Source organism: Lampetra planeri, chromosome 25 (assembly GCF_965212315.1).
Source record: "Lampetra planeri chromosome 25, kcLamPlan1.2.h2, whole genome shotgun sequence".
In the NCBI taxonomy this organism is placed as follows: domain Eukaryota; kingdom Metazoa; phylum Chordata; class Hyperoartia; order Petromyzontiformes; family Petromyzontidae; genus Lampetra; species Lampetra planeri.
Window position 1 is genome coordinate 358,651 of NC_136131.1, and position 27,966 is coordinate 386,616.

Here is a 27,966-nt window from a genome sequence, read left to right on the forward strand (position 1 = left end):
CAGATGTGGCAGAAAGGCACCGTGTGTTTAAGCAAAAAATAAAAAATGTACTTCACTTGTTTTAAGCTTTCAGACTCTGAGAAGAAAAATGATCGCATTTTATGGGCTTATCTGCTGCCAGTGACCAGCAGGATGATTTGTTATCGAGTTATATCACCTAGAACCTACCTAACACACCGGCACGTACTGCCCCTCCGGTACAGGGACGTGAAGCACGTTTGCACTGCTACGCGGCGGCCAAGATGACACGCACTCTCTGCAAGTGTTCAAGCACACGCGAGCGCATGTCCTGTTACGTCGTTGGTTCCTTTAACACGTTGGTTTTACAGCCGATATTACCATTCACAAACACTCCCAAATCAATGATGAATCATTGCTTGTTCCGCTCTGTACTGGTTATCTGATATTATTTTTATTTATATAGCACCTTGGCTTAAGGCGCTGAACAAAGAATTAGCTATTTGTACAGCAAAATAGTGTGATGAGTTGATGAGAACGATGGTAGGACACGAATATGACACATGAAATTAACGATATTAGTCACGAGAAGATGCATTGCTGCAACGGTTAATAGACTCCTACATTCATAACATCAGCATTCCCATCTTGTGGTAAAGAATGATTATTTAGTCTTCGATGCAAACCCTCGGCTTGGGTTATACTCAGGCCAACAGCAAAACAAAACTGCACGAGAGACGGAAGAAACAATTCAAATAAGACGGTCGAAATCAGAACAAAAAAGAATGTGGCTTTGAATACATCAGCGAACCCCCAAATCCTGACAACCCCCGTGAACAACCGTGGATGGGAGGGGGATCATAGGTGATAGTGAGGGTCAGGCTTCAGTGTGGGGTGGCTCTGTCTCGGTGGCACTGTGACGGCGTGTCCGCGTGTCACGCGCCGACCTGGTGACCTCACTCCGAATGGAGTCATCACATTACAGCTGTGAATGAAAGCCACCGAGCATACGTCATCTAACACTGGAAAATTCCCGAGTGTGGCGGTGTTTGCCGCCACCAGACTTAAAGTCGCGAGCTGCCACTGTTGGGTACAAAATACAGCTGCCCTGACCCGTCTTGAGTTGACAAGTCTGTTGAGTTATTCCAGGGGCTATTGCGATCAATCCATTCACGCAGACCTTCCCAACCTGACGTACGGAATCGAGTTCATATTCATCTCCATGATCTGATCGTCTCACTTCAGCATACAGTATATGAGGTATATTACGTGCTGCATAATGTTTGACATTTAGTTAACTTGTAGATTTTCACAGCCAATATGATTCATATTCGATTTTTACAGATTGTCTGGTGATTGTCATTCCGACTTCCAGGATCTTACCTGTCAGATGCTTTATGCGTTTCAAGCCAAACATTGCATTGTCCAATCGCTAAGTTTGGCTGTGAGAATCGCCGTTCCAACTCCCCCACGGTGAGCTCAAACGATAATAACCTGCACGTCACTAAAAACACTTGTGCACCAGGTGACCTCAAATGAGCACGTTTGGCTACGTATGGTGCGAAAAAAGTTAATCATACATACATACACGTGACAATATAATTCGTTGGGCTCGCAACGTTTAGAAGGCTCATGGGTATCGCGATGGACGAAAGGCCGATGACGTCTCGGGTTGAGTGGTTGCGCATCTTGGACGTCTGTGGCTCTCAGAGCAGGCTGCTGGGGAACGCGTGTACATACGCGCCTTTCTTGGGAGTCACCGACATTACGGTGCCATTCAGCGAGTCGTCCTCCAGGAGGCGAATTACTCCCTCCACCACCGAGCAGGGCCTGCGCGCATGGACACGGAGTGAACAGTGAGCAGCGTGCTCGCGAGCGGGTGGACGTGCGGGCGGGCGGGCAGCGGTTGCGCTCGCCGCCGTCAGCAATCGTCCTTAGGCACTTTGTATTCGTCGCGTTTTCAGACCATCGCCATTCTGTGATTTAGATATTCCCGACGCTTTCACGAGCCATAATTCTGAGAATCGTTTCCTTTAACGTTTTTTTCTTTTCTTCACAAAAATAATTGCCTCCCTGTCCTCACATTTTATATTGTGCTGTATTGTCTAGGTGTGTTCCTCTGACGGACACATTACCCACGGTTTAATTAACTTATTGTATGTTACATTTTTAAGATGCGGGTGAAAGGGTGGTTGGGGTGCTTTAGGAAAATGGAACATAGCAATGAAGAGTAGCATAAATTATGGATGTGCCTCGAGGAGACTGCGTTTAATCGGTGCCTTTCACCTCCTACGACAACAAAATGGAACAAAAGTGAAAATCTGCAAAATAAGTGAAGTGGGACGTAGGCTTGGAAATACACCGAAAGAGAGAGGAGCAGGTGGACTAGAGAACGCACGCATGTCAGAGGCGTAACGTTGACTGTTAAGAAAAGTGGGGCTTGAGCAAGATGCATCATCGCAAACAGCAGGGACGACCTCTGGAGGCCGAGACTAACAGCAGAGTGGCAGCCAGAGTGGGGGGAACGCCCCCGACTAGATGCCCCACTGTGAAGTCGACAGTCAGATAACGCTTCAAGGTGTACATTCTTTAACCGGGTGAGACATTTAAGAGACCCAGGGATGGAGTCTCATTTGCAAGAGCGACCTGGGTCACCTACAATGACAAAGCAAACTAGTAAAACATGGCAGCGCTGTGGCAGGTGCCAGGTGAATCATGAGCTTGGGGACGTCTTCATCTAGCAGCGGATAGGTCATGCCCGATGACGACTATTAAACCTGCATGTACGTTGTACCTCTGCGTATGTTGCACTAATTTCACTGTCAAGAGGGCAGGCAAGGTAATGCACGGGTACTGTGTGTGAATGGGGAGGTCATAGCAATCACATCACAGGGCAGCGGTAGTGCAGTGGTTAGTGCACTGCGCTAGGAACCCGGCAACCCGAGTTCGGTTCCTGTACACGACCAATAACAGTGGAGAATATTTGAACCGGTCCTGGGCCTCCCCTAGGTCGACTCAGCCATACAATGAGTACCCGGTGCGGTGTGCAAACATCAGCACTGGGGAGCGGTGTGTAAACATCAGCACTGGGTAGTGGTGTTGGGCCACCCACCCCCTTGTGTGCCATGCTCGCCTTCACAGGCGTGGATTTTTCTCCGGCTCCTCCGGTTTTTCCTTCCACATTTAGAATAAATGTCCACATGATGATAAACCACTTCGTTGAGCTATCATTTTTGGTAGCCAGGTCGCTTCTAAAAAAAGAGCTAAACAGCTCAGTGGGCCTTAGCTGGTGAAATAACAAAAAATGTTTCAGTTTAGTTTATAGGTGCTCGCTACCAGCAATTTGTCTTGTTCTAACATCACGTGTGCGGGCATTCACACAGTGCAGTTCAGCAGCCAACCCCCGAGACTCAGACTTACTCTTTGCAAGCCCATCCTAAACAGCCCCTGGCTCCTTTATATTCAGTCATAATTACGATTCACAGGTCTCGTCATTCCAGAATCAGAATATGTATTTATACTTGTATATCCTATTGTGTAATTTGCGGTGCAATTTTTTTCAAAACTTGGCCAAACGTGGACCGTGATGCCATCACACACAATGGCCTAAGAATGATGTCACGGGACCTGTAACGTCCACTGTGAAGCAGAGTTCCGGTTAGTACTGTCAACATCATAATCTGTATTTATACTGCAGGAGGAATTCGATGAGCTACAAAGCTCTTTTTTCACAGACGGTTCAGTAGGGGCACAAGGTCAGAACGTTACAACAAACAAAAAGACGAACGGCGTGAAGAAATAACTTTAAAAATATACAAATTAAACTAAACTATTATTTATCTTCCCAGATAAAGCCCACTGGGCTATATTAACACATTTTTCAGAAGCAACCTGGCTATTACCAATGATAGCTCAACGAATAATTCTAGCGTGAATCTATGCAACAAGCCACAAACACAGATGTCCATTTAAACAACAAACAGGACAAAAACACGATAGTCGTACGAAAGTTAACAAAATCACCCAAACACATACAAATAAAACTAAACCATCCCCATCCTACCAGGCAAAGCCCGCTGCTGGTCGAAGGCCACCGCGTGCCATGTCAGTCATGGGATTCGTTTACCGTACTTCACCACGCTGGTCAGTGCCACGGGGCATTTGTAGCTCGGGGCGCTATAAGTAGCTACTCACCCCGAGCTATAAATGCCCTGATTATATAAATTCCCTGATTGCATGTTCGTGTGGTTAATGCAGACAGGATTCCTTGCAAAAGGTTTCCGTTTGGTGTTTTAACATGTTAACACCTGTTTTATCGCCAGAAAGGGTAAAACCTATTCTTATATTTTGATACTGGCAAGAAAGGTCCCATATTACACCACACCAGGTATTTATTTGAGGTTGAGTCGGCCTAGGGGAGGCCCAGGACCGGTTCAGATAATCGTCACTGGTGTTGGCCATGAGCAGGAATCGAACTCGGGTCGCCGGGTTTGTAGTGCAGCGCACTAACCGCTACACTACCGCTCCCCACACACGTATCCGGGCGCACACACACACACAGACACTCACTCTCAGCGCGCGGCTGACTCATTCCATCTGACGCAGGATCGCTCAAGCTGAACAAAATAGTTCAGCGTTTCAATTTGCAAGTTTGCCTTTTAAGTTAATGTAAAAAAAAAATGGAAGCTGGTTTGTAGTGCGGGTGTTCGCAAGTCTGGTGTTCGTAAATTGAGGACTTGCCTGTACGTATGTTGAACCGTGCTTATCGGAGGTACACTCCCCAAAATAACACACGCATAAAACACATTCGTGCACAGGCATGTATAAACACAACACGCACACAGTCTAACATGCATTTTTATTAAAAAATTGGCATGAACTGTGTGCAGAAACGATTGACAGAATACACCCTAGCCATACCTGAAAATGCAAACTGTTGTGACATAGCGACTTACCAAAGGAAGCTGGTGAGACGTGTGTACACAGGTGCGCCGTGTGGATATTTTAACATCTCTAATGTCACCGTGTTTTCAAGGCATTGTGAAATGCAATCCCCCAAAGCCCTACAACCTTCCCGCCACATTTGGCCAAATCACCTCTCTAGGCACTGTAAACTAAGCGGTAGGTCGCGCTCAGCCGCCATACATTGAGAGGGGTTTCTGCTATGGAAAGGTGGAATCGCCAGCAATGGATCAGAAAATCTGCCAACGTAGACCTCGTGGTTAGGGCGGAGACGTGAGCATGCGCGTCACCAGCTCGGGCTCAGCGGTGGCGCAGAGGTTCGCGGTTTGAAATCCTTGCAGGTCGCCCCCAGTTATTACCATAAAAAACATAAAATAATACGCGCCATCTGCTTCACTTGCAGTGGTCTAGTGGCATTATGGAAGATTAGGCCATCGTGTGCCGAAATCACGGTCCACATTTGCCAAATTTGAAAAAGATTATACTGCAAATGACTTTTTTACTTAATTTGAGAAAACACAAGGCAACATCGCTCTTTACTGACAGAATAATACACGGAGCCAGCTGCCACTGGGGGTGCCCCTAGGCCAGACCACGCAGCACCATTGCCCCTAGCGTGAACCAATGCAGCTCCTTCCGGCCAGCGCTATAAGAATGACAGCACCCAAATTCCACACGCGCACAGTTATTAATGTCATCATCGTCACTCACTGCATTATCGGCGTGTCCATGAGAGTCTTTACCATCCCCTCTCTCAGGTCCTCAAACTGCCCCATGGTGTCAGCCCTCCCCACCGTGCTCAGAAGCGGCGTGTCCACGTAGGTGGGACACACGCAGCACACGCGCACGCCACGGCCCTGCAGCTCACACGCGCCCTGCGTACACACGGATACGCGCAGGACGGGGATGCACGGGGACGCATGGTGACGCACAGGGTCAGGGGACGCTCTCCCGGGGAGCAACATGCGAAGCTCGAAGCGAGACAACGCTCGCGTGAAGGCAAAGCCCGGAGACACCCCGAGGCAGTTACGTGGTGGCCCAGCGGTGGCGCGGTCACCGCTAGTTGCAGAGGTTCGCGGCTCAAAAACTGGCTCGAGCACATTGCTAGGGTGCGTATTTGGGGTCTATACACCTCGCTGCATCAACCACGGATACCACGACGCCGACAGCTTCTCAGATACCGTGACGTCGCCCATAACGAGTAGGCAGTTGCATGCCAGCATCATGGACCGAAGATGCGCAATAAAAAAAAATGACACTGCAGCCGACTCAATTGTAATCAAGCATGGCGGCCAAACCTGAGTCACCTCGTTCCACACAGGGACAGCTGCGACTGGGGTGTGCCCTTTGAATGTTTGGGGTGAGATGCTACGTGAGGTGCTTTGAGTTGCTGAAGCATTTCAAGCGAGCGCTGTACAAGTGTAAATATTATGATTATTTCATAGCACATTTTAAAGGAAAGACACGCAGTAGATCATTGATTATCTGGGGGCTTAGGGGGGGAAGGGGGCGCTGGATTTTCAAAAACACCGGATAATCACTAATTATTTAAAACAGCTTATTTTTCATAATATAGGTTTTTGGGTCAGATCGCGTTATTTATAAATGTGTCGTAACCCTCCACCACCCGACACGGCCAAACAGTAAAAAATGTGTCACGTTTTCAAGGGACAAATTATTTGACTTCTTTAGCCCACCGGTGTGCTGAAGAGAGAATCAACAGCATTCTAAAATTTGAGTACGACGTTTCGCTGATAATTACAATCAGCTTCATTGGGCAAGAATGGTGAAGCTCTCCTGTTGCTTCCAGTCTTAAATAGAGCAGCATCAGGATGACGTCATCATTTAATTCAATTCAATGTGGTGCAGTGATTCGAGGCAAGGAGGGGGGTTATTGTAATTATATAGATTGGTAATCATTCAATTGTTATTCATTGGTATTTGTTTCCCTTATAAAGAATTGTAATTGTATTTATTTGATAATACGCTTCCAGGCCGCACTAAGCCTGTAGCTGTCAGAGCGATTGAAATTATTTCTGTTTCTCTCAATTTCAATGGATTCTCTAATTAGTCTTGGCCAGTAATAATTAGTTTTACACAACACCTCAACGTTATCAAAATCAATTGAGTGTCCTTGTTGACAAGCATGCTCTGCCACTGCCGACAGTTGTGTTTGAGATAATTTAATGTTTCTTTGGTGTTCTTTTAGTCTTACACTGATGTTGCGTCCCGTCTGTCCAATATAGCATCTGCCACATAAACAATTAATCTGATATACACCTTCAGTGCCAGATACCAGTTTTTGAATTTTGTGCACTGTACCAAATCTTACTTTAATGTTTTGCTTTTTCAAAACCCGGGCTAATTTGTCAGTTACTCCTGAGATGTATGGAATTTTGATTGTTTGAACAATCTTATCGCTTTCAGCAGTTTTGCTTTGCGTTCGTGAATTTGCCTTCAGTGCTCTGTTAATTTGAGCATTATTGTAGCCATTCTGTCTTAGTGCTTCTTTAAAATGTTTCATCTCTCTCACTAGACTCTCACCATCTGACACTGTTTTTGCCCGATGTATGAGTGTTTTGATAAGAGACGATTTCTGAGCTGGGTAATGATGTGAATCTGCATTCAGATAGGCATCAGTGTGCGTTTGCTTTCGGTAAACGCTGTGTGTTATTTTGCCATGAAGACCATGTCCCAGCAAAATATCTAGGAACGGGAGTCTGTTATTTACCTCCATTTCCATGGTGAACTGGATAGCCGGGTTTTGTGCATTGAGATGATTTAGGAAATCATTAAGTGCATCTTTACCATGTGGCCAGACAACCAAAGTGTCTTCTTGGTTCTTTCGGTAAAGTCACGTAGAAGGGAAATAATAAAATAATAAAAATAAAACATAATACAATAATTCTCACGACGTTTCGGCCACAACGCAAGCAGCCGTCCTCAGGTGAAGAACATGTCTGTCGAAAAAACAGCATCTGAATGAACACCACCAGGCTTGGCAGCGTATATTTAAGCTGGGTTGGAGGGGGAAGAGCGCCTTGACAAAATAATTTGCATATCAAGAGGAATTTAGCATATGTGTAATAAACGACTGGACCACGATGTCTGGCTCAGTGTCCTTTATTCGGTTCGTACTGTATTCCCACACGGCTGTCTCTACTCTGTAGCTTCTCCACGGTGCTGACTCCGATGTCGGCCCGGTCCACAACAGCAGCCCCGCTGCTGTTACTCTCACACAGCCCCCCCTTGGCTGTACTCGCTGCAACTCCTCTCTCCTTCGTCCTCTCTGCAGCTCTGACAGCCTCGTGCTGTCTCTCCCTCTTCTCTCCCGCCACACCTGGCAGCCACACCGCTGCCTCTAACACGCAGCCCTTCTGGCTGTCTTCTCCGCAGCTGCACACCACTCCGTAGCTTCCTCCTGTCTTCGGGGTTGGCTCCCGATGGCCGTCGGTGCCCCCCCTCTTCTCACTCGCCCGCGTGGCCTCACTCTTTTCCGTTCACACCCCGACTGACTTCCCCTTCCGGTTTACCCGCTTAAGGACCCGAACCTTCCACCCACGTCACATGGCTCCACCCCCCGTGACGTCACATCCGGAAGGTCGCTTACGCCCGCATTACACCACCCTCCCCCGTAGAAAAATCCCAGCCGACCTCGGCTGACCAATAGCAAATCGTAATGCGGCGAATCGACCTTCCCCCCTAAAGGACACTAAGCATACAATGTAACAGCAAGAACAACAACAACAACGCAATTAACATCAACGAACGTACAAAAAGCATGCAATAAATACAACTGTAAGAAAAAGATAACAACACAGCAACAATCAACGAAACGTAAGCGATTTGGAACGTGTGCGGGTCGCCGGCCCGTCCCGGACGGTCGGCGGCCCACTCGCAGAACGCGAACGCGATGAAAGTCGAGGAATGACAGGGGGTAATCCCCCTGTCGCAGCTGGAAGTCCACCAACGTCCCGTGTCCCTAAAGAATTAGTCTTGGGCTTGTCCCGTGACCGTGCCTGCAGCTGGGTCGGAAGGGCTGCAGGGCTCGAAGGTCCCGCAGACATGGCAGGCGTCCTCCGAGCAGGGCCCCTCGTCCCCCGCAATGTCACGGCCGGCCTGTCTGGAACAGGTACGACAGGCGCTCTAGCAAGATCAATGGACGCAGGCAGGGGAGAGTCAGCAGCAACAGACCCCGGCAAGGCAACATTGGGGGATGACGCATCATGTAAGGGAGCAACATATGGTTTCAAGCGCGACGTATGCACAACCCAGCGACGAGATCCAATTTGGACGCGTGCTGACTGTGGGTTGGGAACCGCAATGAGGCGTACGGGACCATGCCAGGGTTTGTGCAATTTCGGAGAGGTTCCCGGACGTACCTGTGGACAATGAAGCCAGGCTAGGTCCCCAACCTTCCAGGGGCACTCCCCCTCGGACCGTCGCGCATACCGCTCGTTCCGGGCCTGGGCTTTGGCCGTAGCCACGCAGGCATTCTCCCGCGCCTCCGTCACTCGGCGAACCGTGTCCTGAATGTATTCAGGAAGTGGTTTACGAGGTCCCTTCACCCCAGTTCCCAATTGCACATCCACCGGCGGCACGTTTTCCCGACCATACATAAGGTAAAACGGCGAATACCCTGTAGCCGCATGAGGCGTCATCCTGTACGCCGAAAGCACTCCGGGGATGTGCAGATCCCAATCTGATTGTTGTTTGCTCACGGTATGGCAAAGCATGGCAGACAATGTCCTGTTCAGCCGTTCAACCATACCATCCGTCTGCGGATGGTATGGGGATGTCCGTACTTTCTTAGTCCCAAGGCCCGCGCACACTTCCGCCAATAATTTAGAAGAGAAATTCCTGCCCTGGTCCGTGAGGAGTCTCTCAGGCGCCCCCTTGTCCATAATATACCCAAACAAAAAGGCGTCGGTAATGGCCGCGGCCGACTGATCGGGCAATGGCCAGGCCATCGGCCAACGGGAGAGGTACTCAACCCCTACCAGCAAATATTTATTACCCCTCGCCGATGGTGGAAAAGGTCCCAATATGTCCAGTGCCACCAATTCATTGACTCGAGACACCTGAATCGACTGGAGAGGCGGCACGTAAGGATGTTTCGGCGGCTTACGTCATGCACACGCAGGGCACGCGCGCACGTGCCCTACGACATCTGTCGCCATGCCGTGCCAAAAATAATGACGTTGCAACGTCAACAAGGTCTTCTGCACCCCTAAATGTAAGAGAGTGTCACAATGGAGAGTTCTAATCAACTCGAATCGCAAGGACGTTGGTACCACCAGGCGCCAACGTTCCTGGAACCCCTCCCGCCACATAAGCAGACCATCTCGGAGAGCGGTTTGCGGCCCCACAGCCGTACTCGGACTCCCATTGTCCCTAGCAGACCGCTTCCGCAAGGACACCAACGACTCATCCATCATCTGTTCCCGGATCCAGACAGACCGCGGCAGATTCAAAACCCCGTCAGCCGGTCCCGGTTCCATCGGAGTGTCCGACTTCTCGACGGCCAACGTAAGCGGCTGAGGGGGGGTTGGAATCGGCGAACACCTATGCGTCCCCGACGCACATTTACAAGGGGCGCGCCGCGGTAATCTGGAAAGTGCGTCAGCGTTCGCATGGCGCACTCCCTTCCGATGTTGAATTTGGAAGGAAAATTCCTGTAGTGTGTCCAACCAACGTGCCAACTGTCCGGATGGCTGGTCAATTTTAAGGGCATATTGCAAGGCCGCATGATCCGTACGCACAATAAAAGAACGACCGTAGAGGTATGGTCGAAATTGCCGTAGGAAAAAAACAACCGCCAATAGTTCTCTGCGAGTGACACAGTAGCGGGTTTCCGCAGGAGACAAGACTCGGCTACCATACGCCACGACACGCTCTACACCCCCTTTAGACTGTGATAATACCGCCCCAATACCCGTGTCACTCGCGTCCGTATCAAGAATGAATGGGTGATCGAAATCGGGATAATCCAATGTTGGGGCCATGGCCAATAGATCACGCAGACTCCGAAAGGCCGCCTCCTCCGGCTGTCCCCAAACAAACTTCCGTCCTTTACCCGTAAGGAGATGCAAGGGCCTCGCAATCGTCGCAAAACCCGGCACAAATCTTCGGTAATACGAGGCAAATCCCAAAAACCGCCGAACATCCCCCACGGTGGCTGGAGTCGGCCAATCCCGGACGCACGCCGTCTTTTCCGGATCCGTGGACACCCCCTCAGCACTCACAATGTGCCCCAAATAGCGGACGGACCGTTGCAGTAGGTGACATTTCTTTGGTTCGAATTTCAATTTGGCAGAACGCATCCTCGTGAACACTGTCTCCAGCCGCGTCAAATGTTCATCAAATGTGCGGCTGAAGACAATAATATCATCCAAATATATAAGACACGTCTCCCACTGCAACCCCGACAAAACGAGCTCCATCAATCTTTGAAATGTAGCAGGGGCCGCATTCAATCCCATCGGGAGACAGTTGAATTGAAATAACCCCTGCGGCGTACGGAATGCGGTTTTCTCCCGTGAGGACTCGTCAAGGGGAAGCTGCCAAAATCCCGAAGAGAGGTCCAGTGTGGAAAAGAACTTAGCCCCCGACAATGCGTCGAGGGAGTCATCCATACGCGGCAGGGGGTACGCATCTGCCACCGATATCTTATTCAATTTCCGGAAATCAACACAAAATCGCAATTTGCCATCCTTTTTCTTAACCAAGACGACCGGAGCGCCCCATGGGCTGTTAGATGGCGATATAATGTCCGCAGCCAACATGTCTTCCACTGCCCCCCGCACGTGTTCTCGCTCCGCAGGACTCATCCGATGCGAATTTAATCGAATAGGGGCAGCATCGCCCGTCTCAATGTGATGGTAAAGCAACGATGTGCGGCCCAAATCCAAATCATCGGAGCTGAACACATCGGAATATGTCAACAACAATTTACGCAGCGCACCACGTTGCTCCATGGACAGGGAAGAATTTCCGTCACATAAGTCAGCAACCCAACGATTATCCGAACCCCTTGGCTCGGAAACCCCAGCAACCACTCCCCGGCTATGCGGACAATCATGCGTCGCAAACGCCGTAGTGGCATGTGCCACAACCGTACCGGCCGGAACACGGACGTTTTCCCCCCCCCGCATTAAGCACCTGTAAAAACGGTAATTGATCCGGCCGGACGATGGTCTGTGCCCCCACTAACGCCAACCCGGTTGTTATCGTGGCGGACGGTGACAACAAGACCCCTACTGCTCCTAGCCGATCAGGCAGGGGCTTCCGATACCGCAAGGGTATAAGCATCTGTGTACCAGGTGGGATGTCCACAGATGCGACGGACAGCGCCTGCACTTGTACGGCCGAAGCAGGTCGCCCCCAGGGCGACGGCAGAAACGAGATTTGACGGCCCCCCGGCAGTTCAATACAATTCTCATTGATTTTGATCAAAATGGGCATCTTAGCCAAAAAATCGGTGCCTAACAAACAAGGAACCGCCAAAGATCTCGATATTAACACAACGCCCGAGGCCGACACATCCCCAATAGATATTTTAGCATCCACCTGGCCCACGATACCCATGCTACCCCCGTTCGCAGCGACGCACGACCCATAAACCGGACGCACAGCCCCCGGCGGGATGCCCAACAGATGGAAAATGACATCCGAAATAATAGTCGCAGACGCGCCGGAGTCGACCAAAATGCGTACGTCCACCCCTTGTATAGACCCCGGTACAGTGGACGAACCCGTAGCGGCCGCGACGACTCTCCGTGCCAACTTGCGCCACTGCGTGACCGAGCGACAAGGCCCCGTCGAAGGGCTTTCTTTAACAACAACATTAGGATCGCGCAACGAAGGTGATGGGTGAGGTGTAAAGCCTTGCCGGGTGTCTGGTGCGTGCCGACATGCCTGTTTCGGAGGATCTTTAGTCGGCTTGTCCGGTACCGAGGCCTCCTGCTGCGGCGGAGCCGGGAAGCGGGCCCAGCAGTCTCTGGCGTAGTGGCCCCTACGCCCGCAGCGGAAACATTCGGCATCGTTGCGCCGAAGCGCAGGCCTTGCCTCCCGACGGCCCCGTTCCGGTAGCGCAGCGCGCGGCCTCGGCCCGCCGCGTCCCGTCCATGGAGCGGAGGCGGCCGTCAGCTGTTGAGGGCCCCGGTCATCCGGAACGTAGACAGCCTGCGCAGGGTTCCACCCCAGCGCATCCCCTTCTTTGACGGGCCCCCCCGTCCACGCTGTCACTTGTTTCCAGCGACGGAGATTGAATTGCGCATCGAGACAGCAGCCGTCCGGGAAGTTAGTTTCTCATGCCCACACACAGGCATGGGGATCCCTAGATCCCGAGACAGCTCCAACATTTTCCCTAATATGAGAGGCTCGAGCAGGTCCTGTGGCGTCTCAGGATAAGCTGCCATGGCCAGCTCCAGCACCGCACCCCTGAACGCCACGGGCGACTCCTCTGGTGCTCGTTGTCGTTGAGCGAATCGCCGATGCGCATCATCTGGTGGCTCATAAGCGTCGGCCATTTCTTGAAAAACACCACATAAAGTTGCCTTCTTATCGGTCGTTATGGAACGGAAAAATCGGACAGATTCGTCGTCCAGGAGAGTCGGCAACACCTCCAAAGCCTCAGCATCGGTCCATCTTGCTGTGCGTACCGCCGCCAAGAAGCGGCAGGCGAAAGCGCTCCAGTCCCCACCGATGGAAAATTCTTTAACTGTGGTAAGGTGGCGACTCCGACTCCTCTTCCCGCCGTCTTCCAATGGTGGTGGTTGTGGTGGCAAATTCAAAATGGCGTCGGCCCGCGGCGTGGCCAAGATGGCGGTTTGGCGCCGCGGAGCGCGCAAGATGGCGGCTTCTTGCCGCGTGGCCAATGGCGGCGGCAGGGCAGGCAACGTGGCGGCCCGCGGAGCACCAACTGCGTCCTCCATCGTCCCTGGCGCGACGAGATGGCATAAATGCGTCAGGACGTCCTTTAGTGCCTCCTGTTGTACCGCCATCTCTTGCCATCTTTGATCAGCGTCCGATGATGTCGACGGACCCGCCACCGCGCCGACATCCTCCACTCCCGTACCCGTGCTCGCCTCAGCAGGGCTCTCCTCCACCACCCCAGCAGAATCCGTGGTTGGAGGGAGTTCGTCGTCGTCGGACGAAGAAGCCGATGCAGGCGCCGGATTTACTTTCTTCCTCACTTGTTTCGACATGCCGTTGCACTTCTGACACCAGTGTAATAAACGACTGGACCACGATGTCTGGCTCAGTGTCCTTTATTCGGTTCGTACTGTATTCCCACACGGCTGTCTCTACTCTGTAGCTTCTCCACGGTGCTGACTCCGATGTCGGCCCGGTCCACAACAGCAGCCCCGCTGCTGTTACTCTCACACAGCCCCCCCTTGGCTGTACTCGCTGCAACTCCTCTCTCCTTCGTCCTCTCTGCAGCTCTGACAGCCTCGTGCTGTCTCTCCCTCTTCTCTCCCGCCACACCTGGCAGCCACACCGCTGCCTCTAACACGCAGCCCTTCTGGCTGTCTTCTCCGCAGCTGCACACCACTCCGTAGCTTCCTCCTGTCTTCGGGGTTGGCTCCCGATGGCCGTCGGTGCCCCCCCTCTTCTCACTCGCCCGCGTGGCCTCACTCTTTTCCGTTCACACCCCGACTGACTTCCCCTTCCGGTTTACCCGCTTAAGGACCCGAACCTTCCACCCACGTCACATGGCTCCACCCCCCGTGACGTCACATCCGGAAGGTCGCTTACGCCCGCATTACATATGTATGGGAAATGCAGATATGGGATTAGTCACTACTTGTGGAATGCGTAGGAGGTGGGCGGCGGGTTTCAAAGTCATATTATGCCCGTGCATTATGCAGGATTAGCAGTATCAAAGGGAGGGAGTAGGGTTAGCATTAATAAAGGGAAGGAATGTTAATAGTATGGAGCTGCAGCAACTAAACCACTACGTAAAAATTTTTTACAGAAAAAAGTTTAGCTGGAGGCATATTATATTTTTTGCGACATAGAATTGTAATGTATGACTTATTGTTAGTAGCTCAGCTTATTGGAGAGTATACTTAGTATACTGATGATACTGATGTAGTTTATATTTTAGTTTTTTACATGGTGGTTTAGTTGCTGCAGTTCCATACTATTAACATTCCTTCCCTTTATTAATGCTAACCCTACTCCCTCCCTTTGATGCTGCTAATCCTGCATAATGCACGGGCATAATATGACTTTTAAACCCCCCGCCCACCTCCTACGCATTCCACAAGTAGTGACTAATCCCATATCTGCATTTCCCATAAATATGCTAAATTCCTCTTGATATGCAAATTATTTTGTCAAGGCGCTCTTCCCCCTCCAACCCAGCTTAAATATACGCTGCCAAGCCTGGTGGTGTTCATTCAGACGCTGTCTTTCCGACAGACCTGTTCTTCACCTGAGGACGGCTGCTTGCGTTGTGGCCGAAACGTCGTGAGAATTATTTAATTATGTTTTATTATTATTTTATTATTTCCCTTCTACGTGACTTTACCGAAAGAACCAAGAAGATGAATCCCTGCAGTCACGAAAGCTTTAAATCGAAATTTAACCAAAGTGTCATCAACATACCTAAACCAAAAAAATGGTTTTAATGTACTCGAGGCAAGTGCTCTTGTTTCAAAATTCTCCATGTACAGATTGGCTATAGCAGGAGATAAAGGAGAGCCCATTTCTGCTCCTTCCCTTTGTTTAAAGAAATCGCCTCTCCATAAGAAGTACGTGTTATTTAAGCAATGATCAGCTAGTTTCGGAACATCTTTTGGTAAACCTGTATTCTTTACCAGTGTATCAAGTAATTTAAGCAACTCGTTCACTGGAACCTTTGTGAATAGAGAAATCACATGAAAACTCACCAGAATATCATTAGGGTTAAGTTTGATATCTTTAATCACATTCACAAGATGTTCTGAATTTTTAATGAATAAAGATGTCCTACCGATGTACAGCTGTATTTGTTTAGTTATATATTTTGCCAATTTATATGTGGCAGAGCCAATTGTACTGACTATGGGTTGTAATGGGATGCCGATTTTATGAACCTTTGGTAGCCCATACAATCGCGGTGGTTTTGAAGCCCTTGGCTTAATTCGGTATTGCTCATTCTTAGGAATTAATTCATTTGCAATGATTGCAGTAGTCTTACATTCTAAAGTATTGGTTGGATCTCGTTTAATATTAATGTAGGTACTTTCATCGAGTAAATCTTTAATTGTATCATCATAATCAGCTCGTGACATCACTACAGTAGTGCGGCCTTTATCAGCTGCTAGGATTTGAATATCTTTATTGAATCGGAGCTCTCTTAAGGCTTTTGCTTCGTTCAAGCTAATATTTACTTTTGGTACTTTACTATTCTCAATTATTTTGGCAACCTCGTGTCTAGTCATCTCTGCCTCATTATGTGGAAGTAGTCTTACTGCTGATTCTACCTCAGCAATTATCTCATCCACTGGAATTGTGCGTGGGGTAACGGTAAAGTTAAGGCCTTTAGAAAGGACAGAAATCATGTCACTGGTTAAAACAGTGTTAGATAAGTTCATTACGGTTTTGTTTTTAAATTGTTAGTTTTTAGTAGGGACTTGTTTACTATGAAGTCTAAATAATTTATTCATTTGGCTAGTTTTTGTTTGATTAAACACATTATCAGCTGATTGTTGTGTTATAGTATCGATTATATTCCAAAAATGCATAGATACATTATTGCTTATATCCAAGTGCAACAGCCTTAGAGATTCCGAAATATAAGACAATTCACTCCTGTTGTGTTGTATTCTCTCTATTAATAATAATTCGCTAGCGTTGTGTAGTATTTGATTAGCACATTATTGTTGTGTATATGTTTTTTGTGTTTTAAATTTGTTTACAAATAGACGAATAAATATTCTACTGTAAACAGTTCCTGTATTCAATGTGCTGTACTTATTACTCCAATCTCGAAGACTCTGCATGGGGTGATGATAAAGGGCTGTAGAATTGAGAGGTAGCCATTCAGAGTCTGAATCCAACTCCATCAGCTGTGATGGAGATTTGCCGGATCGGCCTCCGGATAATGTTGAAAGCCGGGTAATCGATGATGAACTGTATTTTAAAATTAAAATAAAAACTCCTTGTGTTTTGTACGATTTCACCTCTCGCGCTTGAAATAAAAAACTCACCGCGACGGCGCGGGAAAATCCGACGACGCCGTGCTTGGATGCACAGTATACCGGCGCGTACGGGATGACGCCCAGGCCTGCAAACACACAGTGGGCACAACGGCAAAGCGGGACAGCTCAAACCCCCCGCAGTGCGACCAACGAGACAACAGCAGCAGCAGCCCGAGCCAAACAGTGCCTGTATACAGCGGGGGTGGTGGGGAGGACACCGGCGTGGCTCCCGGGCCACTGCCGTGCACCCCCCGGCGTTACGACAACGTGCCAGCACTGTTCGGGAGATGAAATTACGTTGAACTGGGTGAAAAAGGCAGCAAAAGGATGAACAAGCAGAGTAAGTCGCCGATGGAACAATCGCTATTAACCACCCTCCCCGGGTCTGTCGATCCCCTGCTGGACGAAGGAGGCCTGTTCAAACGCCGGGCCCTGGTCACGTGGGTTGTGCCTCACCACGCTGGTCAGTGTGGTTTGATGATGGATAAGGCCCAGGGCCCAATCAAATATCGCTCGCCAGTGACCCTATGCTGACATCGATCTCATCTAAGCAGCAGTTTGAAAGAATCACCCACTGGCCATCACTCGTGACCCCTTCTAGACTGCTGCCCTTGCGGGCTCGGTGTGGGAGGGGGCGTGGGGTGAGGGGGGGTGTTGGATGGATCGGAGGCCACGTGATTTGAGCGACGTAACCTGGTTAGGCTTGGCACTTTTCTGTCCCCTGGCTCTGTCCACAGATTTTTCTTTAGAATTGCTGGTTGTTGTGTTTAGTTTGTTGTCCTTTTCCCCTGCAACTCCGATTAGCACGGTTGGCTATGTGCGGTGCGAAAGAAGTTCAACGTACATACATACACAACTCGCCAAGACGGGGGTGTGCAACCAGCGTCGCTTGAGTGAATCTCGATCACAAACGGACGAACGAAGTGTCCGTTGTTCCGTCGTCAACAGGTCCCCGCTACTCCCACACCGCGGCTGCCATTGACTGAGCACGAAGCAGTTTTTGCCGATACAGCGAACCCCTCACACTGTCTCAAACCCCGGGTGCATTTTTACCACGGAGGGGCTCATTTATTCTTTTCAACAACCCCGCGTCCAGTTTACGCGGGAGGATCCTTGGGGGGTGCGGTGGAGCAATCGCGACAATCATTGCATGGAATCGTTTCCAGATGCGACGACGTTCGCAGTGGCTGGCCGCACGACGAGGACCGTGAGGAGGGCCGCTCACCTGCCATCGACGCGATGTTGATGACGACGCCACCCTTGCTGAGCATCTCAAAGGCCAGGTACGTGCTCCTCACTACGGCCACCTGCACGCAACGCATGGCGGGTGCAGGGTCCTGAGAGTGCAAAGCCGCCGCCACCGCCGTCGCACACGCGCGGCCTCAGTAGCGTCTGTGTGCAGCATCGAGCGGAATTCGCTCGATGCTGCACACGGACGCTACTTCAAGAGCCTCGGAGCAATTGGGGGATACGCTCTAATTAATCCGCTAGCAGCACCCCCCCCCCACTCCGCATTCCCATTGGCAGACACCGGTTTGTCCACAGAATGACCGCTGCTGACTTCCCACAAGCAGTATTAATATTATCGAATCTATGGGTCTCCGTGCAAGTCGATGAGTCTCCGTGCGAATCTATGGGTCTCTGCAAGTCGATGGGTCTCCGTGTGAGTCTATGGGTCTCCGTGCGAGTCTATGGGTCTCTGTGCAAGTCGATGGATCTCTGTGCAAGTCGATGGGCCTCCGTATGAGTCGATGAACACGCATCCACTGCGCGAGTTCTCCAAGAGCATATCACCAGGGTGACGTTCATGGTCTAGATGCCTCCACCAGGGTTATGCTGATGGTCTACACGCACACGACAGCTTGCTGTTGAAGGTCTACACGTACCAGGTTGATGTTGAAGGTCTTCTCCCACTCAGCTTCATTGTTGATACCGGCGTTGTTGATGACGATGTCGATCGCCCCAAAGTGGCTCTTGGTCTTGTCGAAGGCGTCTGCGTTGCAAGATCCACAATGGAAAGGGGGCATAGCGTCGTCTCGCTGCCGATCGCAATGCTCACAATGTCCCGGCCACCAGAGCTTCTGGACAAATGTGTTCCATCAGCGTCGGTTTAAAAACTAAACTTTTTATTTCACCAGGTAAGGCCCACTGAACTATAGAGCTCTTTTTCAGACGTGACCTGGCCACAAATCATAGCTCAACAAAGTGGCTTATCACCCACAACCTCCTGTATACCAGGTGAGGGAGTGAACATCTCACCACTGGTGGCACTCCGGACTGGTATCGCCTTCTTTGAACCTCATCAGCAGGGTGTGTGCCCTGTTCAACAAAATGCTGCTGCTGTGTCGACCGGTGCCATAGGCCGAGCTGTGCTGGGTGGACTTCGCATCCACCCGACACAGGCCGTGTGACTGCGCATGGGAAGGCAGTGGCATTATTATCCTGTTTGTCTGCACGGTGGCGTGAAGTCGGTTGCCTTTACGTTCGTGTGCATTTGGTGCAAGGGAACATGTTTGTGTGTTGTGGCAAAGGCCCTGCGCCTGTGGGCACGGCCTCTTGTCTGTCATTCAGGTGTTTGTGTTTGAATGTATTAGTGGGGAGCGGTAGTGTAGCGGTTAGCTATACGTTGCGCTAAAAACTCGGCAACCCGAATTCGATTCCCGCCCACGGCCACCAACACCAGTGGCGATTATTTGAACCAGTCCTGGGCCTCAAATGGGTACTTGATGCGGTGTGTAAAACATCACCACTCAGGAGACAAAGGCGGCCGGGTGTGGTGTTGGCCACCCACCCCCTCATGAGCTGTCAGCCTTCATAGGTATTCGCTTACAGCACTTGCCCCAAAAGTCTATTAAGGCTACACGGAGGTTCTTTGTCTTGTGTTTTCATTTCCAGGGGGCGGGAAAACCTGCTTAGCAGGAAAAGGCGTGTGCTCATGCCAAGAGGCCATTAAAGCAGGGACAGTGGGGCCCGCATTATAATAGATAAGGATCTGAAGGAGATTTCGGTGTTATTGGTGGCGTCCAGAGAGTACTTGACCCTCCTGCTGTCTTCGTGGCCTGGGTGATGACGGCCAATGTGCACGGCATTTTATGGAATAATGCCGTGATGCTTTAGAAGGAACCTGAATTAAGATATTACTCATGATATTAACCGGGTATTCCTTGTTAATATGAACATGATCTGGGTATTCCTTGTTAAAATAAAGAACTTATTTATAGGATCTTATCCAAATTGTAATGGCGTATTAGCATTATACACGCACACAAAAAGATACATATCTCCGTATAGCCTTAACAGACTCTTGGGGCAAGTGCTGTTAGCGAGCAGCACCTGTGTGTGTCTGAGTTTTGTTCTATTCAAACGACTTTGGTGGACAAGAGGGGTAGGTAGTGCGTTTGCAGCTTGTTGCATCGATTCACGGCTCGAATTCTTCGTTGAGCTATCATTTGCGATAGCCAGGTTGCTTATGAAAAAATTAGTGAATAGTTCTAGATTTGAAGCTTTCGTGACTGCAAGGATTCATAATCTTAGGTGTTTTCGGTAAAGTCACGTAGGTAAAACATTAAAATTTATAAAAGTTAAATAAAATAAAAATCACGACGTTTCGGAGGCAACACAAGTCTCCGTCATCAGGTGGGACCGTCACAGCCAGATTTGCTGCATCAAGTGAGGCAATGATTCAAGATGTAATCCCTTAAAAGCAAGTTGAGGGGGGAGGAGAGGGGGGGGGAGCTCATCAGAATGTGGTAGCCAATGAATGGAATGTATCGATACGATACGTTATATACAAAGGAGAGGGGGGGGGGAGCTCATCAGAATGTGGTAGCCAATGAATGGAACGTATCATATCGATACGTTCCATTCATTGGCTACCACATTCTGATGAGCTCCCCCCCCCTCAACTTGCTTTTAAGGGATTACATCTTGAATCATTGCCTCACTTGATGCAGCAAATCTGGCTGTGACGGTCCCACCTGATGACGGAGACTTGTGTTGCCTCCGAAACGTCGTGATTTTTATTTTATTTTACTTTTATTAATTTTAATGTTTTACCTACGTGACTTTACCGAAAACACCTAAGAATATGAGTGAATAGCTCTGTGGCGTTTACCTGGTAAGATAACAAATAGTTTAGTTGTATTTGTATATTTTTTTAAAGTTATTTGTTTACCTTTCCTATATTTTGCACTCTTATCATGTTTTGAATTGTTTATTATTGTAACGTTCTGACCCGCCCCTACTGGACATCTGTGAAAAAGAGCTTTCGCTCATCGGATTTCTCCAGTATAAATATTCTGATTTTGATAGTACTAACCGTAACATTATGCACCATCAGCTTCACAGTGGACGTTACAGATCCCTCGACATCACGGTCTCCGTGTGAGTCTATGAGTCTCTGTGTGAGTCGATGAACTCATATCCACTGCGCTACATGATAGCTAAACAAAGAATTTGAACCGTCAGTCTATGCACAATGGCGTGATGGCATCACAGTCCACGTTTGGCCAAATTGTGACAAAAATTACACCGCAAATTACTCAAGAGGATATACAGCACAGGAATCGTAATGCCCTACTGTGTACACTTGTCCATTACCCTCCAGGAAACGAATCACGAAGCGTAGAGGCTTTCCTGGGTAAACATGAAAAACAATAATAATCATGTATGTATGTTGAACTTCTTTCGCACCGTATGTGGCGAACCGTGCTAATCGCAGGTGTGGGGGACGCTGCTCGAAGCGCCCGTGCGGCAATGCTCCAAGTGCAGGCGTCGCGTGTGAGCAATGATTAGCATCGCAAGCGTGGGTCAAGGGAGCCGTGCTGCTGTTGAACAGCACTCACTCAATGATCAGCATAGCAAGCGTGGGTCAGGGAGCCGTGCTGCTGTTGAACAGCACTCACTCAATGATCAGCATCGCAAGTGTGGGTTATTGAGCCGTGCTGCTGTTGAACAGCACTCACTCAATGATCAGCAGCATCGCAAGCGTGGGTCATTGAGCCGTGCTGCTGTTGAACAGCACTCACTCAATGATCAGCATCGCAAGCGTGGGTCAGGGAGCCGTGCTGCTGTTGAACAGCACACACGGTCCAGGACCCAATCCACGTGTTAAATGAACAGTGTGAGCCTGCCATGCGCTACACAAGTGTACGAAACATCATCTTCCTTTATGAATGTTTTTAATTAAAATGAACGCTGCCTACATCACGTGGTAACGTGGCGATGCATGGCATGGATTTATGGAAATTATTTGGACTTTACCCTGGAGTAATCTATTATCCCTGTAATGCCAACGCACAAACAACACACGCCCTCAACACAGCTTTTCATCAATGCATACGGTAAATACGGTGATAGTGTATGATGTGATGCAATTGTGCAGTGTAGTGGTGTAGTGTAGGATTGTGTTCATGTGGTGTAATGTAATTGTGCAATCTAGTGGTGTAGTGTACAATTGTGTTGATGTGGTGTAATGTAATTATGTAGTGGTGTGGTGTAGGATTGTGGTGGAATATAAATGTGTAGTGTAGTGGTGTTAGTATAAGGTTGTGGTGATAAGGTGTAGTGTAATGGTGTAATGTAGTGATGTAGTGTAGCAGTGCAGTGAAGCATAGCGCTGGAGTATAATGGTGTACTGTAACGATGGTGCAGTAAAGTGTAGGCTGTAGTGTAGTGGTGTAGTGATAGGATGTCGTAGTTTTGTAGTGGGCCCATGTAGTGCGGTGTAGAAGACGTGACCATCACAAACCCTGCAGCTCCGTGGCACTGGTAACGTCACATTGCAGAAATATGCTCTTGTCTGCTCCAAATTGAGAATCCAGTTCGGACTTTGCTGCCTGTCCAACAATGGGGTTGATGTCAACCAAAGACACCTGCGCAGAGAAAGAGTCGTATTCAGTGGTGGAGATGTAGGCCGGTACATGCCAGTACGCCACAATGGCCAGATGTGCATAGCGGCTCTCTTCAGAATGGTCCCGCAGAGGAGAAAAGGGCATGTGAGCGTGGGCAGCTGCAGGATGAAGAGGCTTCATCATCGCGGCGCTCCGACACGTCCCACACATACTCTGACTACCCACGTTTTACGTTAAATGCACAGATAATCATCACCCACAGCACCCCCCATGTCCGAGCACACGTGAGAAGTTGCACTGCACGTCGGTGGCTTTCGGAGAACTTTGATCTTAAAAGTAAATTAATTAAGCACGCAGAAAGTAAATTTATGAGATGCCAAGGGTCAAGGCTGAGAATTTATTTAACTAGGACAAGTACCACTTCAGCAGAGACTTTGCCCTTTGACACACACTGCTCGGCATGAAAACAAGCAGTCAACAGTGAATGCGCCGTGTGCAAGACACACACATCATCATCCATCCAGGGCTGAATGAAAGTCTGTTTCCATATCATCACCATCCCCGAAGGTCTTGTGACACCGCAATCCATCCCAATCCATCTTGAAATGCTTGAACGTCGACGACTGTTATCACTGCCACGTTAGACCCCAGGTCGGCCCTGAATCCACCGGAACACAATCAATCCCTGGCACCATCTCACCTATACACCAGGTTGACCGCCTCCATCGCGTACCCTCAAACCCAGAAGCATTTGCACTCCACTTGATAAGGCATCCTCCACGATAGGTGAACAAGGCAGCAGAAGGACCCGTCACGAAGATGGACAACTGCAGCTCATACCCGCTTGCCACCGCGTCCAACGCCCGAACGGTGTGCTATCGGGTGGGTAGGACGGTGTTGAGAGTATAAATGAACTCACCAACAACTGCCCTCGGACAACAACAAAAAATCACGACAGACAAAATATTCTCCCCCCCTCGTCGTGCATTGTCTCCCCATTTTTTTTGTTTAGTGGAGCCAAGTGGGCCGAGGGCACATTTGCACCACGGACGGCAGCCAACCCCTAAGAGATAGGAGCAGGTCACATGGTTTTACTTGGAGCATCACAACGCAAAGATCCCCTGTATAGCCTGAACAGACTGTTGGGGCAAGTGCTGTTAGCGAGCATCTATGAAGGCTGGCATGGCACACGAGGGGGTGGGTGGCCGACACCACGCCTGGCCGTCTTTGTCTCCCAAGCGGTGATGTTTACACACCGCTCCAAGTACTCTTCTCAGGCTGAGTCGACCTAGGGGAGACCCATTACCGGTTCAGATAATCGTCACTGGTGTTGGTGGCCATAAGCGGGAAATTGCGGTGATGCAAAATAAAGTCACGTGTGTGTGTCCCTGGATGTGATTCTTTCCAAGGTTGTGCACCGAAATATTATTTGGCTGCCTTTGGCCACGACGCATTTTTTGTAGGATCCTATTTGAGGGTGTTTTTTATGATTCCTCATTCAATCATTTGCCCATGGTGGAGAGTGTACTGTAGTGAACGGATGGGACCCACATATAGAAGGTAATAACTCTGAAATCTAAGGCCAGAAGCATAATTTTCAATACCAACGTTGTTTTATCCATGAGCATTTGGCTTCCCTCCACGGGGCTAGTGATTACAACAAAATGTATTTTTTAAAAGACAAATCCTGAGTCAATTTTAACTTCACCTGGTCTCCTCAGCAGGGTGTGGCCGATTTAACCCATGCGAGTGAAACACGCGTTGAGAGTATTTGGCTGCTATACGTATCCACAAAATAAGCCACTTCGTTGCGCTCTCATTTGTGGCCAGGTTGCTTCTTAAAAAGAGCTATAACGCTCAGTGGGCCTAACCTGGTAAAATAAAAAGTTTAGTTTTAGTATATTTGTTTTTAGTGATTTGCTTACATTTTCTATACTTTTCACTCCTATATTTTCTTGTATTGTTTGTTGCTTTAACTTTCTGACCCACCCCCTACTGGACATATGTGAAAAAGAGCTTCATAGCTCATTGGATTTCTGAAGGATAAATAAATATTCTGAATCTGAGTGGGTGGCAACGTGTTGTTTTGCGTTCAACAGACCACCCCGTGGTTGGAATGTGTCCTCACTTCACATTTCGCTAATTGTGCTGTGGAAACATTGAGAGATCTTACTCTGAGAGTTGATTATGATTGCAATTTCCTCTTTCTCATGAGAAAGGTCAAATGTAAATATTGAACAATCCAGCCTCCTCTCTGGTGCACACTGGCACTTCCTCCATGTGCATGGAGACCCCGAGATTATAGCGCTCTTACCCTCAGCGGTTTTAGTCTCTGCTGAGGCATGAGGGGCAGCAAAGCCAAACTGTGCGAATGATCCTTCATTTGACCGAGTCCCTGCAAATGTATTTGGAGCGACCTTAAAAGGTGTCGCACGGATTTGTAAGCCGTATTATACGGCCTACATGTCTTCTCACTTGGCGCTCGCTGCAGGGCGTGTGCAAAAGTGGGGTTGGCGGATCACACACAGATCACGTATATGTGTGTATGTTGAATTTCTTTCGCACCATATGTAGCCAACCGTGATAATCAGACAACAAACTTGTCCTATAGGGGCAGGAAGAGGCCTGTAGGAGACTACAGTAAGAGGGCTGTTGACCTTACACATCAAATTTGTGACAAGAAAACCCCAAAGTAAGAGAATAATAGCGCAGGCTGCAAATCCACGTTTCAAACCGCAGTGATACGTGTGAAATTACTCGGCTTCTGCGCATCGCGTGCAAAACCATCAGCGCTTCCTTGAGACGTGCAGTGTGGTCCTCTTGCCTGTCAGTCGATCGCAATCGCTCAAATTTACTTTGAGAGTGACTTAAACATCACCAAATAATAATTTAAGTTTTAAGACGATTAGTTTCACAATGCAGTTCTTCAGGAACTGCTCGTGGTTTTTTTTTGCTGCCAAACGCACGTGTTTTTTTGTGTGACCCATCTGGTACAGGGTGGTCTTTGGTATTTTTCCCCTTTCCAATGGCTATTTCCCCTGGTTACGCCGGTTCACATGCGCAAACAAAACAATGCGGTTATTCCGCCGGGTTATATGAATGCTACTAATAGCACGAGTTCAGCTTGTAATGTGCTGCCGCACAGCATTCGCTCAGAGAGACAGAGAGGGTGACTCCAGGAGGAACCACTGACAAAACAGGAAGGCAGCAGCAGCAGCCAGGCTGTAAACCGGCGACAACTGCCCAAGTTCTGCGGTCCTATATTCCAGGGGTCGGCAACTTATAGCTCCGGAGTCGCATGTGGTGGCTCTTTCGCTTCCTCCATGTGGCTCTTTGGTTGCCCCCTTGCAGGTAGTCGCTTGCTTTTTTTTACTTAGATCTTAAACGTAATTTAATGTAAAGATGATTAATAAAATATGGCAGGGAAAAGGGGTCACTAAGGAATGTATTGATGACAACAAAATGTACAACAGTCAAACTGTAGTGTTAAAGAATAGGGGGGAACAGGGAAAATATAAATAGGCGCAGTTTATTCCATGACCTATTTTGTTGATTAAGTCAGAATGTGTATTGTTGTCATCTGCTGTATACCTTATATTTCAGTGTCGTGGGTCCCATCCGCTCACGGCACTACAATCTCTGCCATAGGCAAATGAGTTTCATGAGGAATCGGATAACCACCCCCCCCCCCCCTAGATTATTGATGTATCCACAGTTGCGCCCCCGGTCGACTGGCTCCACCGGCGCCAAACGCGAAGCGGTGGCCCGCGGCGAGAATTCCCCGCCGCGTGAATCTCCCGAGGGGGCCCACAAAGGTGCACGCCGCACGGAGGGGGGGGGGTCGGGGCGGCGATTGTGCTCCACTTCCTCGGCGCACAGCGCTCACTTCGCCTTTGTTGGAGCTGCTCCGCTCCTGGGCCGCTTCCCCATTGCAGGGGGTGGATGGGAATTATGGGAGAGGTGCCACAGGGACATGCGGTGTGTGTGTGCGCCGCGAGACGCGTCGATCACAAAAGGCCCGAACAGTAGAAAAACACACAACGTCCACACAATCGCTCCCAAACACCCACCCACTGTAGCAGCAACAGGACCCAGCTCCTGAAAACCCCCTCGGCGAGATCCTTCTGGGGATGCGCCACGCCTGTGTAAGCAATGTAATGCTGTTGTTGTTACCTAACCTCCGATTAGAAGTTGGATAAATGAATGAACATATTTGCATTGGAGAGTTAGTCCCAAATTGTTACACAGTCGCGCTGTGGTCTCGTGAGCGGGGGTAACCACTTAATGAGGGCATAAATGATGGTGCCTCCACTACCACCACCACGGTTACTCCACCACCAATGTCTTCACCACCACCACCACCAGCACGGTGTCTCCACCACCACCACCAGCACGGTGTCTCCACCACCACTGTGTCTTCACCTCCACTCTCAATCACTCTGCGTCTCTCCACCACGAACGGTGTCTCCACCACCACCAACCACTCCTCTACCACCACCACCACCACCACGCTGTGTCCGTCCATGAATTATAACGGTCTCCACCATCCGCGTCTCCCCCGTCTGCCCTCGTGTGTGCGTGTCGCCTCAGCCTCACACTCACCTTCCCTCCCCTGGCGAGGATGGCCTCTGTGAACGCCTTCCCGAGCCCCTGGGCCGCGCCGCTCACCAGCGCCACCTTCCCCTGGAGCAGCATCGCCTCCTCCTCCGCCTCCTCTCTCTGTCTGTGGCCTCCGCAGCGCTGTGGCGTCTCTCGCTCTCTCTCTGGGGGCTTCACAGCGCCCTCGCGTGCGCTCTGCCGCCTCCGACTCCTCCGCCTCCTCTCTTTAAAGGACAACTTCTGCCCGCCGCTGCCGCCGTGGACCTCGCAATCTCCGCCCACACGAGGGGCAGGAGGCGGGGGGGATTCTCCTGCTGCTGCCTGCCGCTCAGAGAGCGCCGGGTCCCGGGGGTCACGGAGAGTGCGAGGGGTGGGCGCCAGGGGGCGGTAGAGCGCAGCCACTC

General features: G+C 49.7%; 1 protein-coding gene across 1 annotated transcript; it reads right to left on the reverse strand.

Moving 5' to 3' along the window:
- Positions 1-390: 390 nt before the first annotated feature.
- On the reverse strand, positions 391-27,840 carry HPGD (15-hydroxyprostaglandin dehydrogenase). Its single transcript, XM_078605858.1, has 7 exons — positions 27,566-27,840; positions 22,861-22,984; positions 18,998-19,104; positions 18,337-18,418; positions 17,121-17,197; positions 5,632-5,795; positions 391-1,788 (listed from the first exon to the last, which is right to left on the reverse strand). Exons 1-7 carry the CDS (start codon positions 27,656-27,658, stop codon positions 1,665-1,667), a joined length of 771 nt encoding a protein of 256 aa, XP_078461984.1. The 5' UTR covers positions 27,659-27,840; the 3' UTR covers positions 391-1,664.
- Between the last annotated feature and the right edge of the window lie 126 nt (positions 27,841-27,966).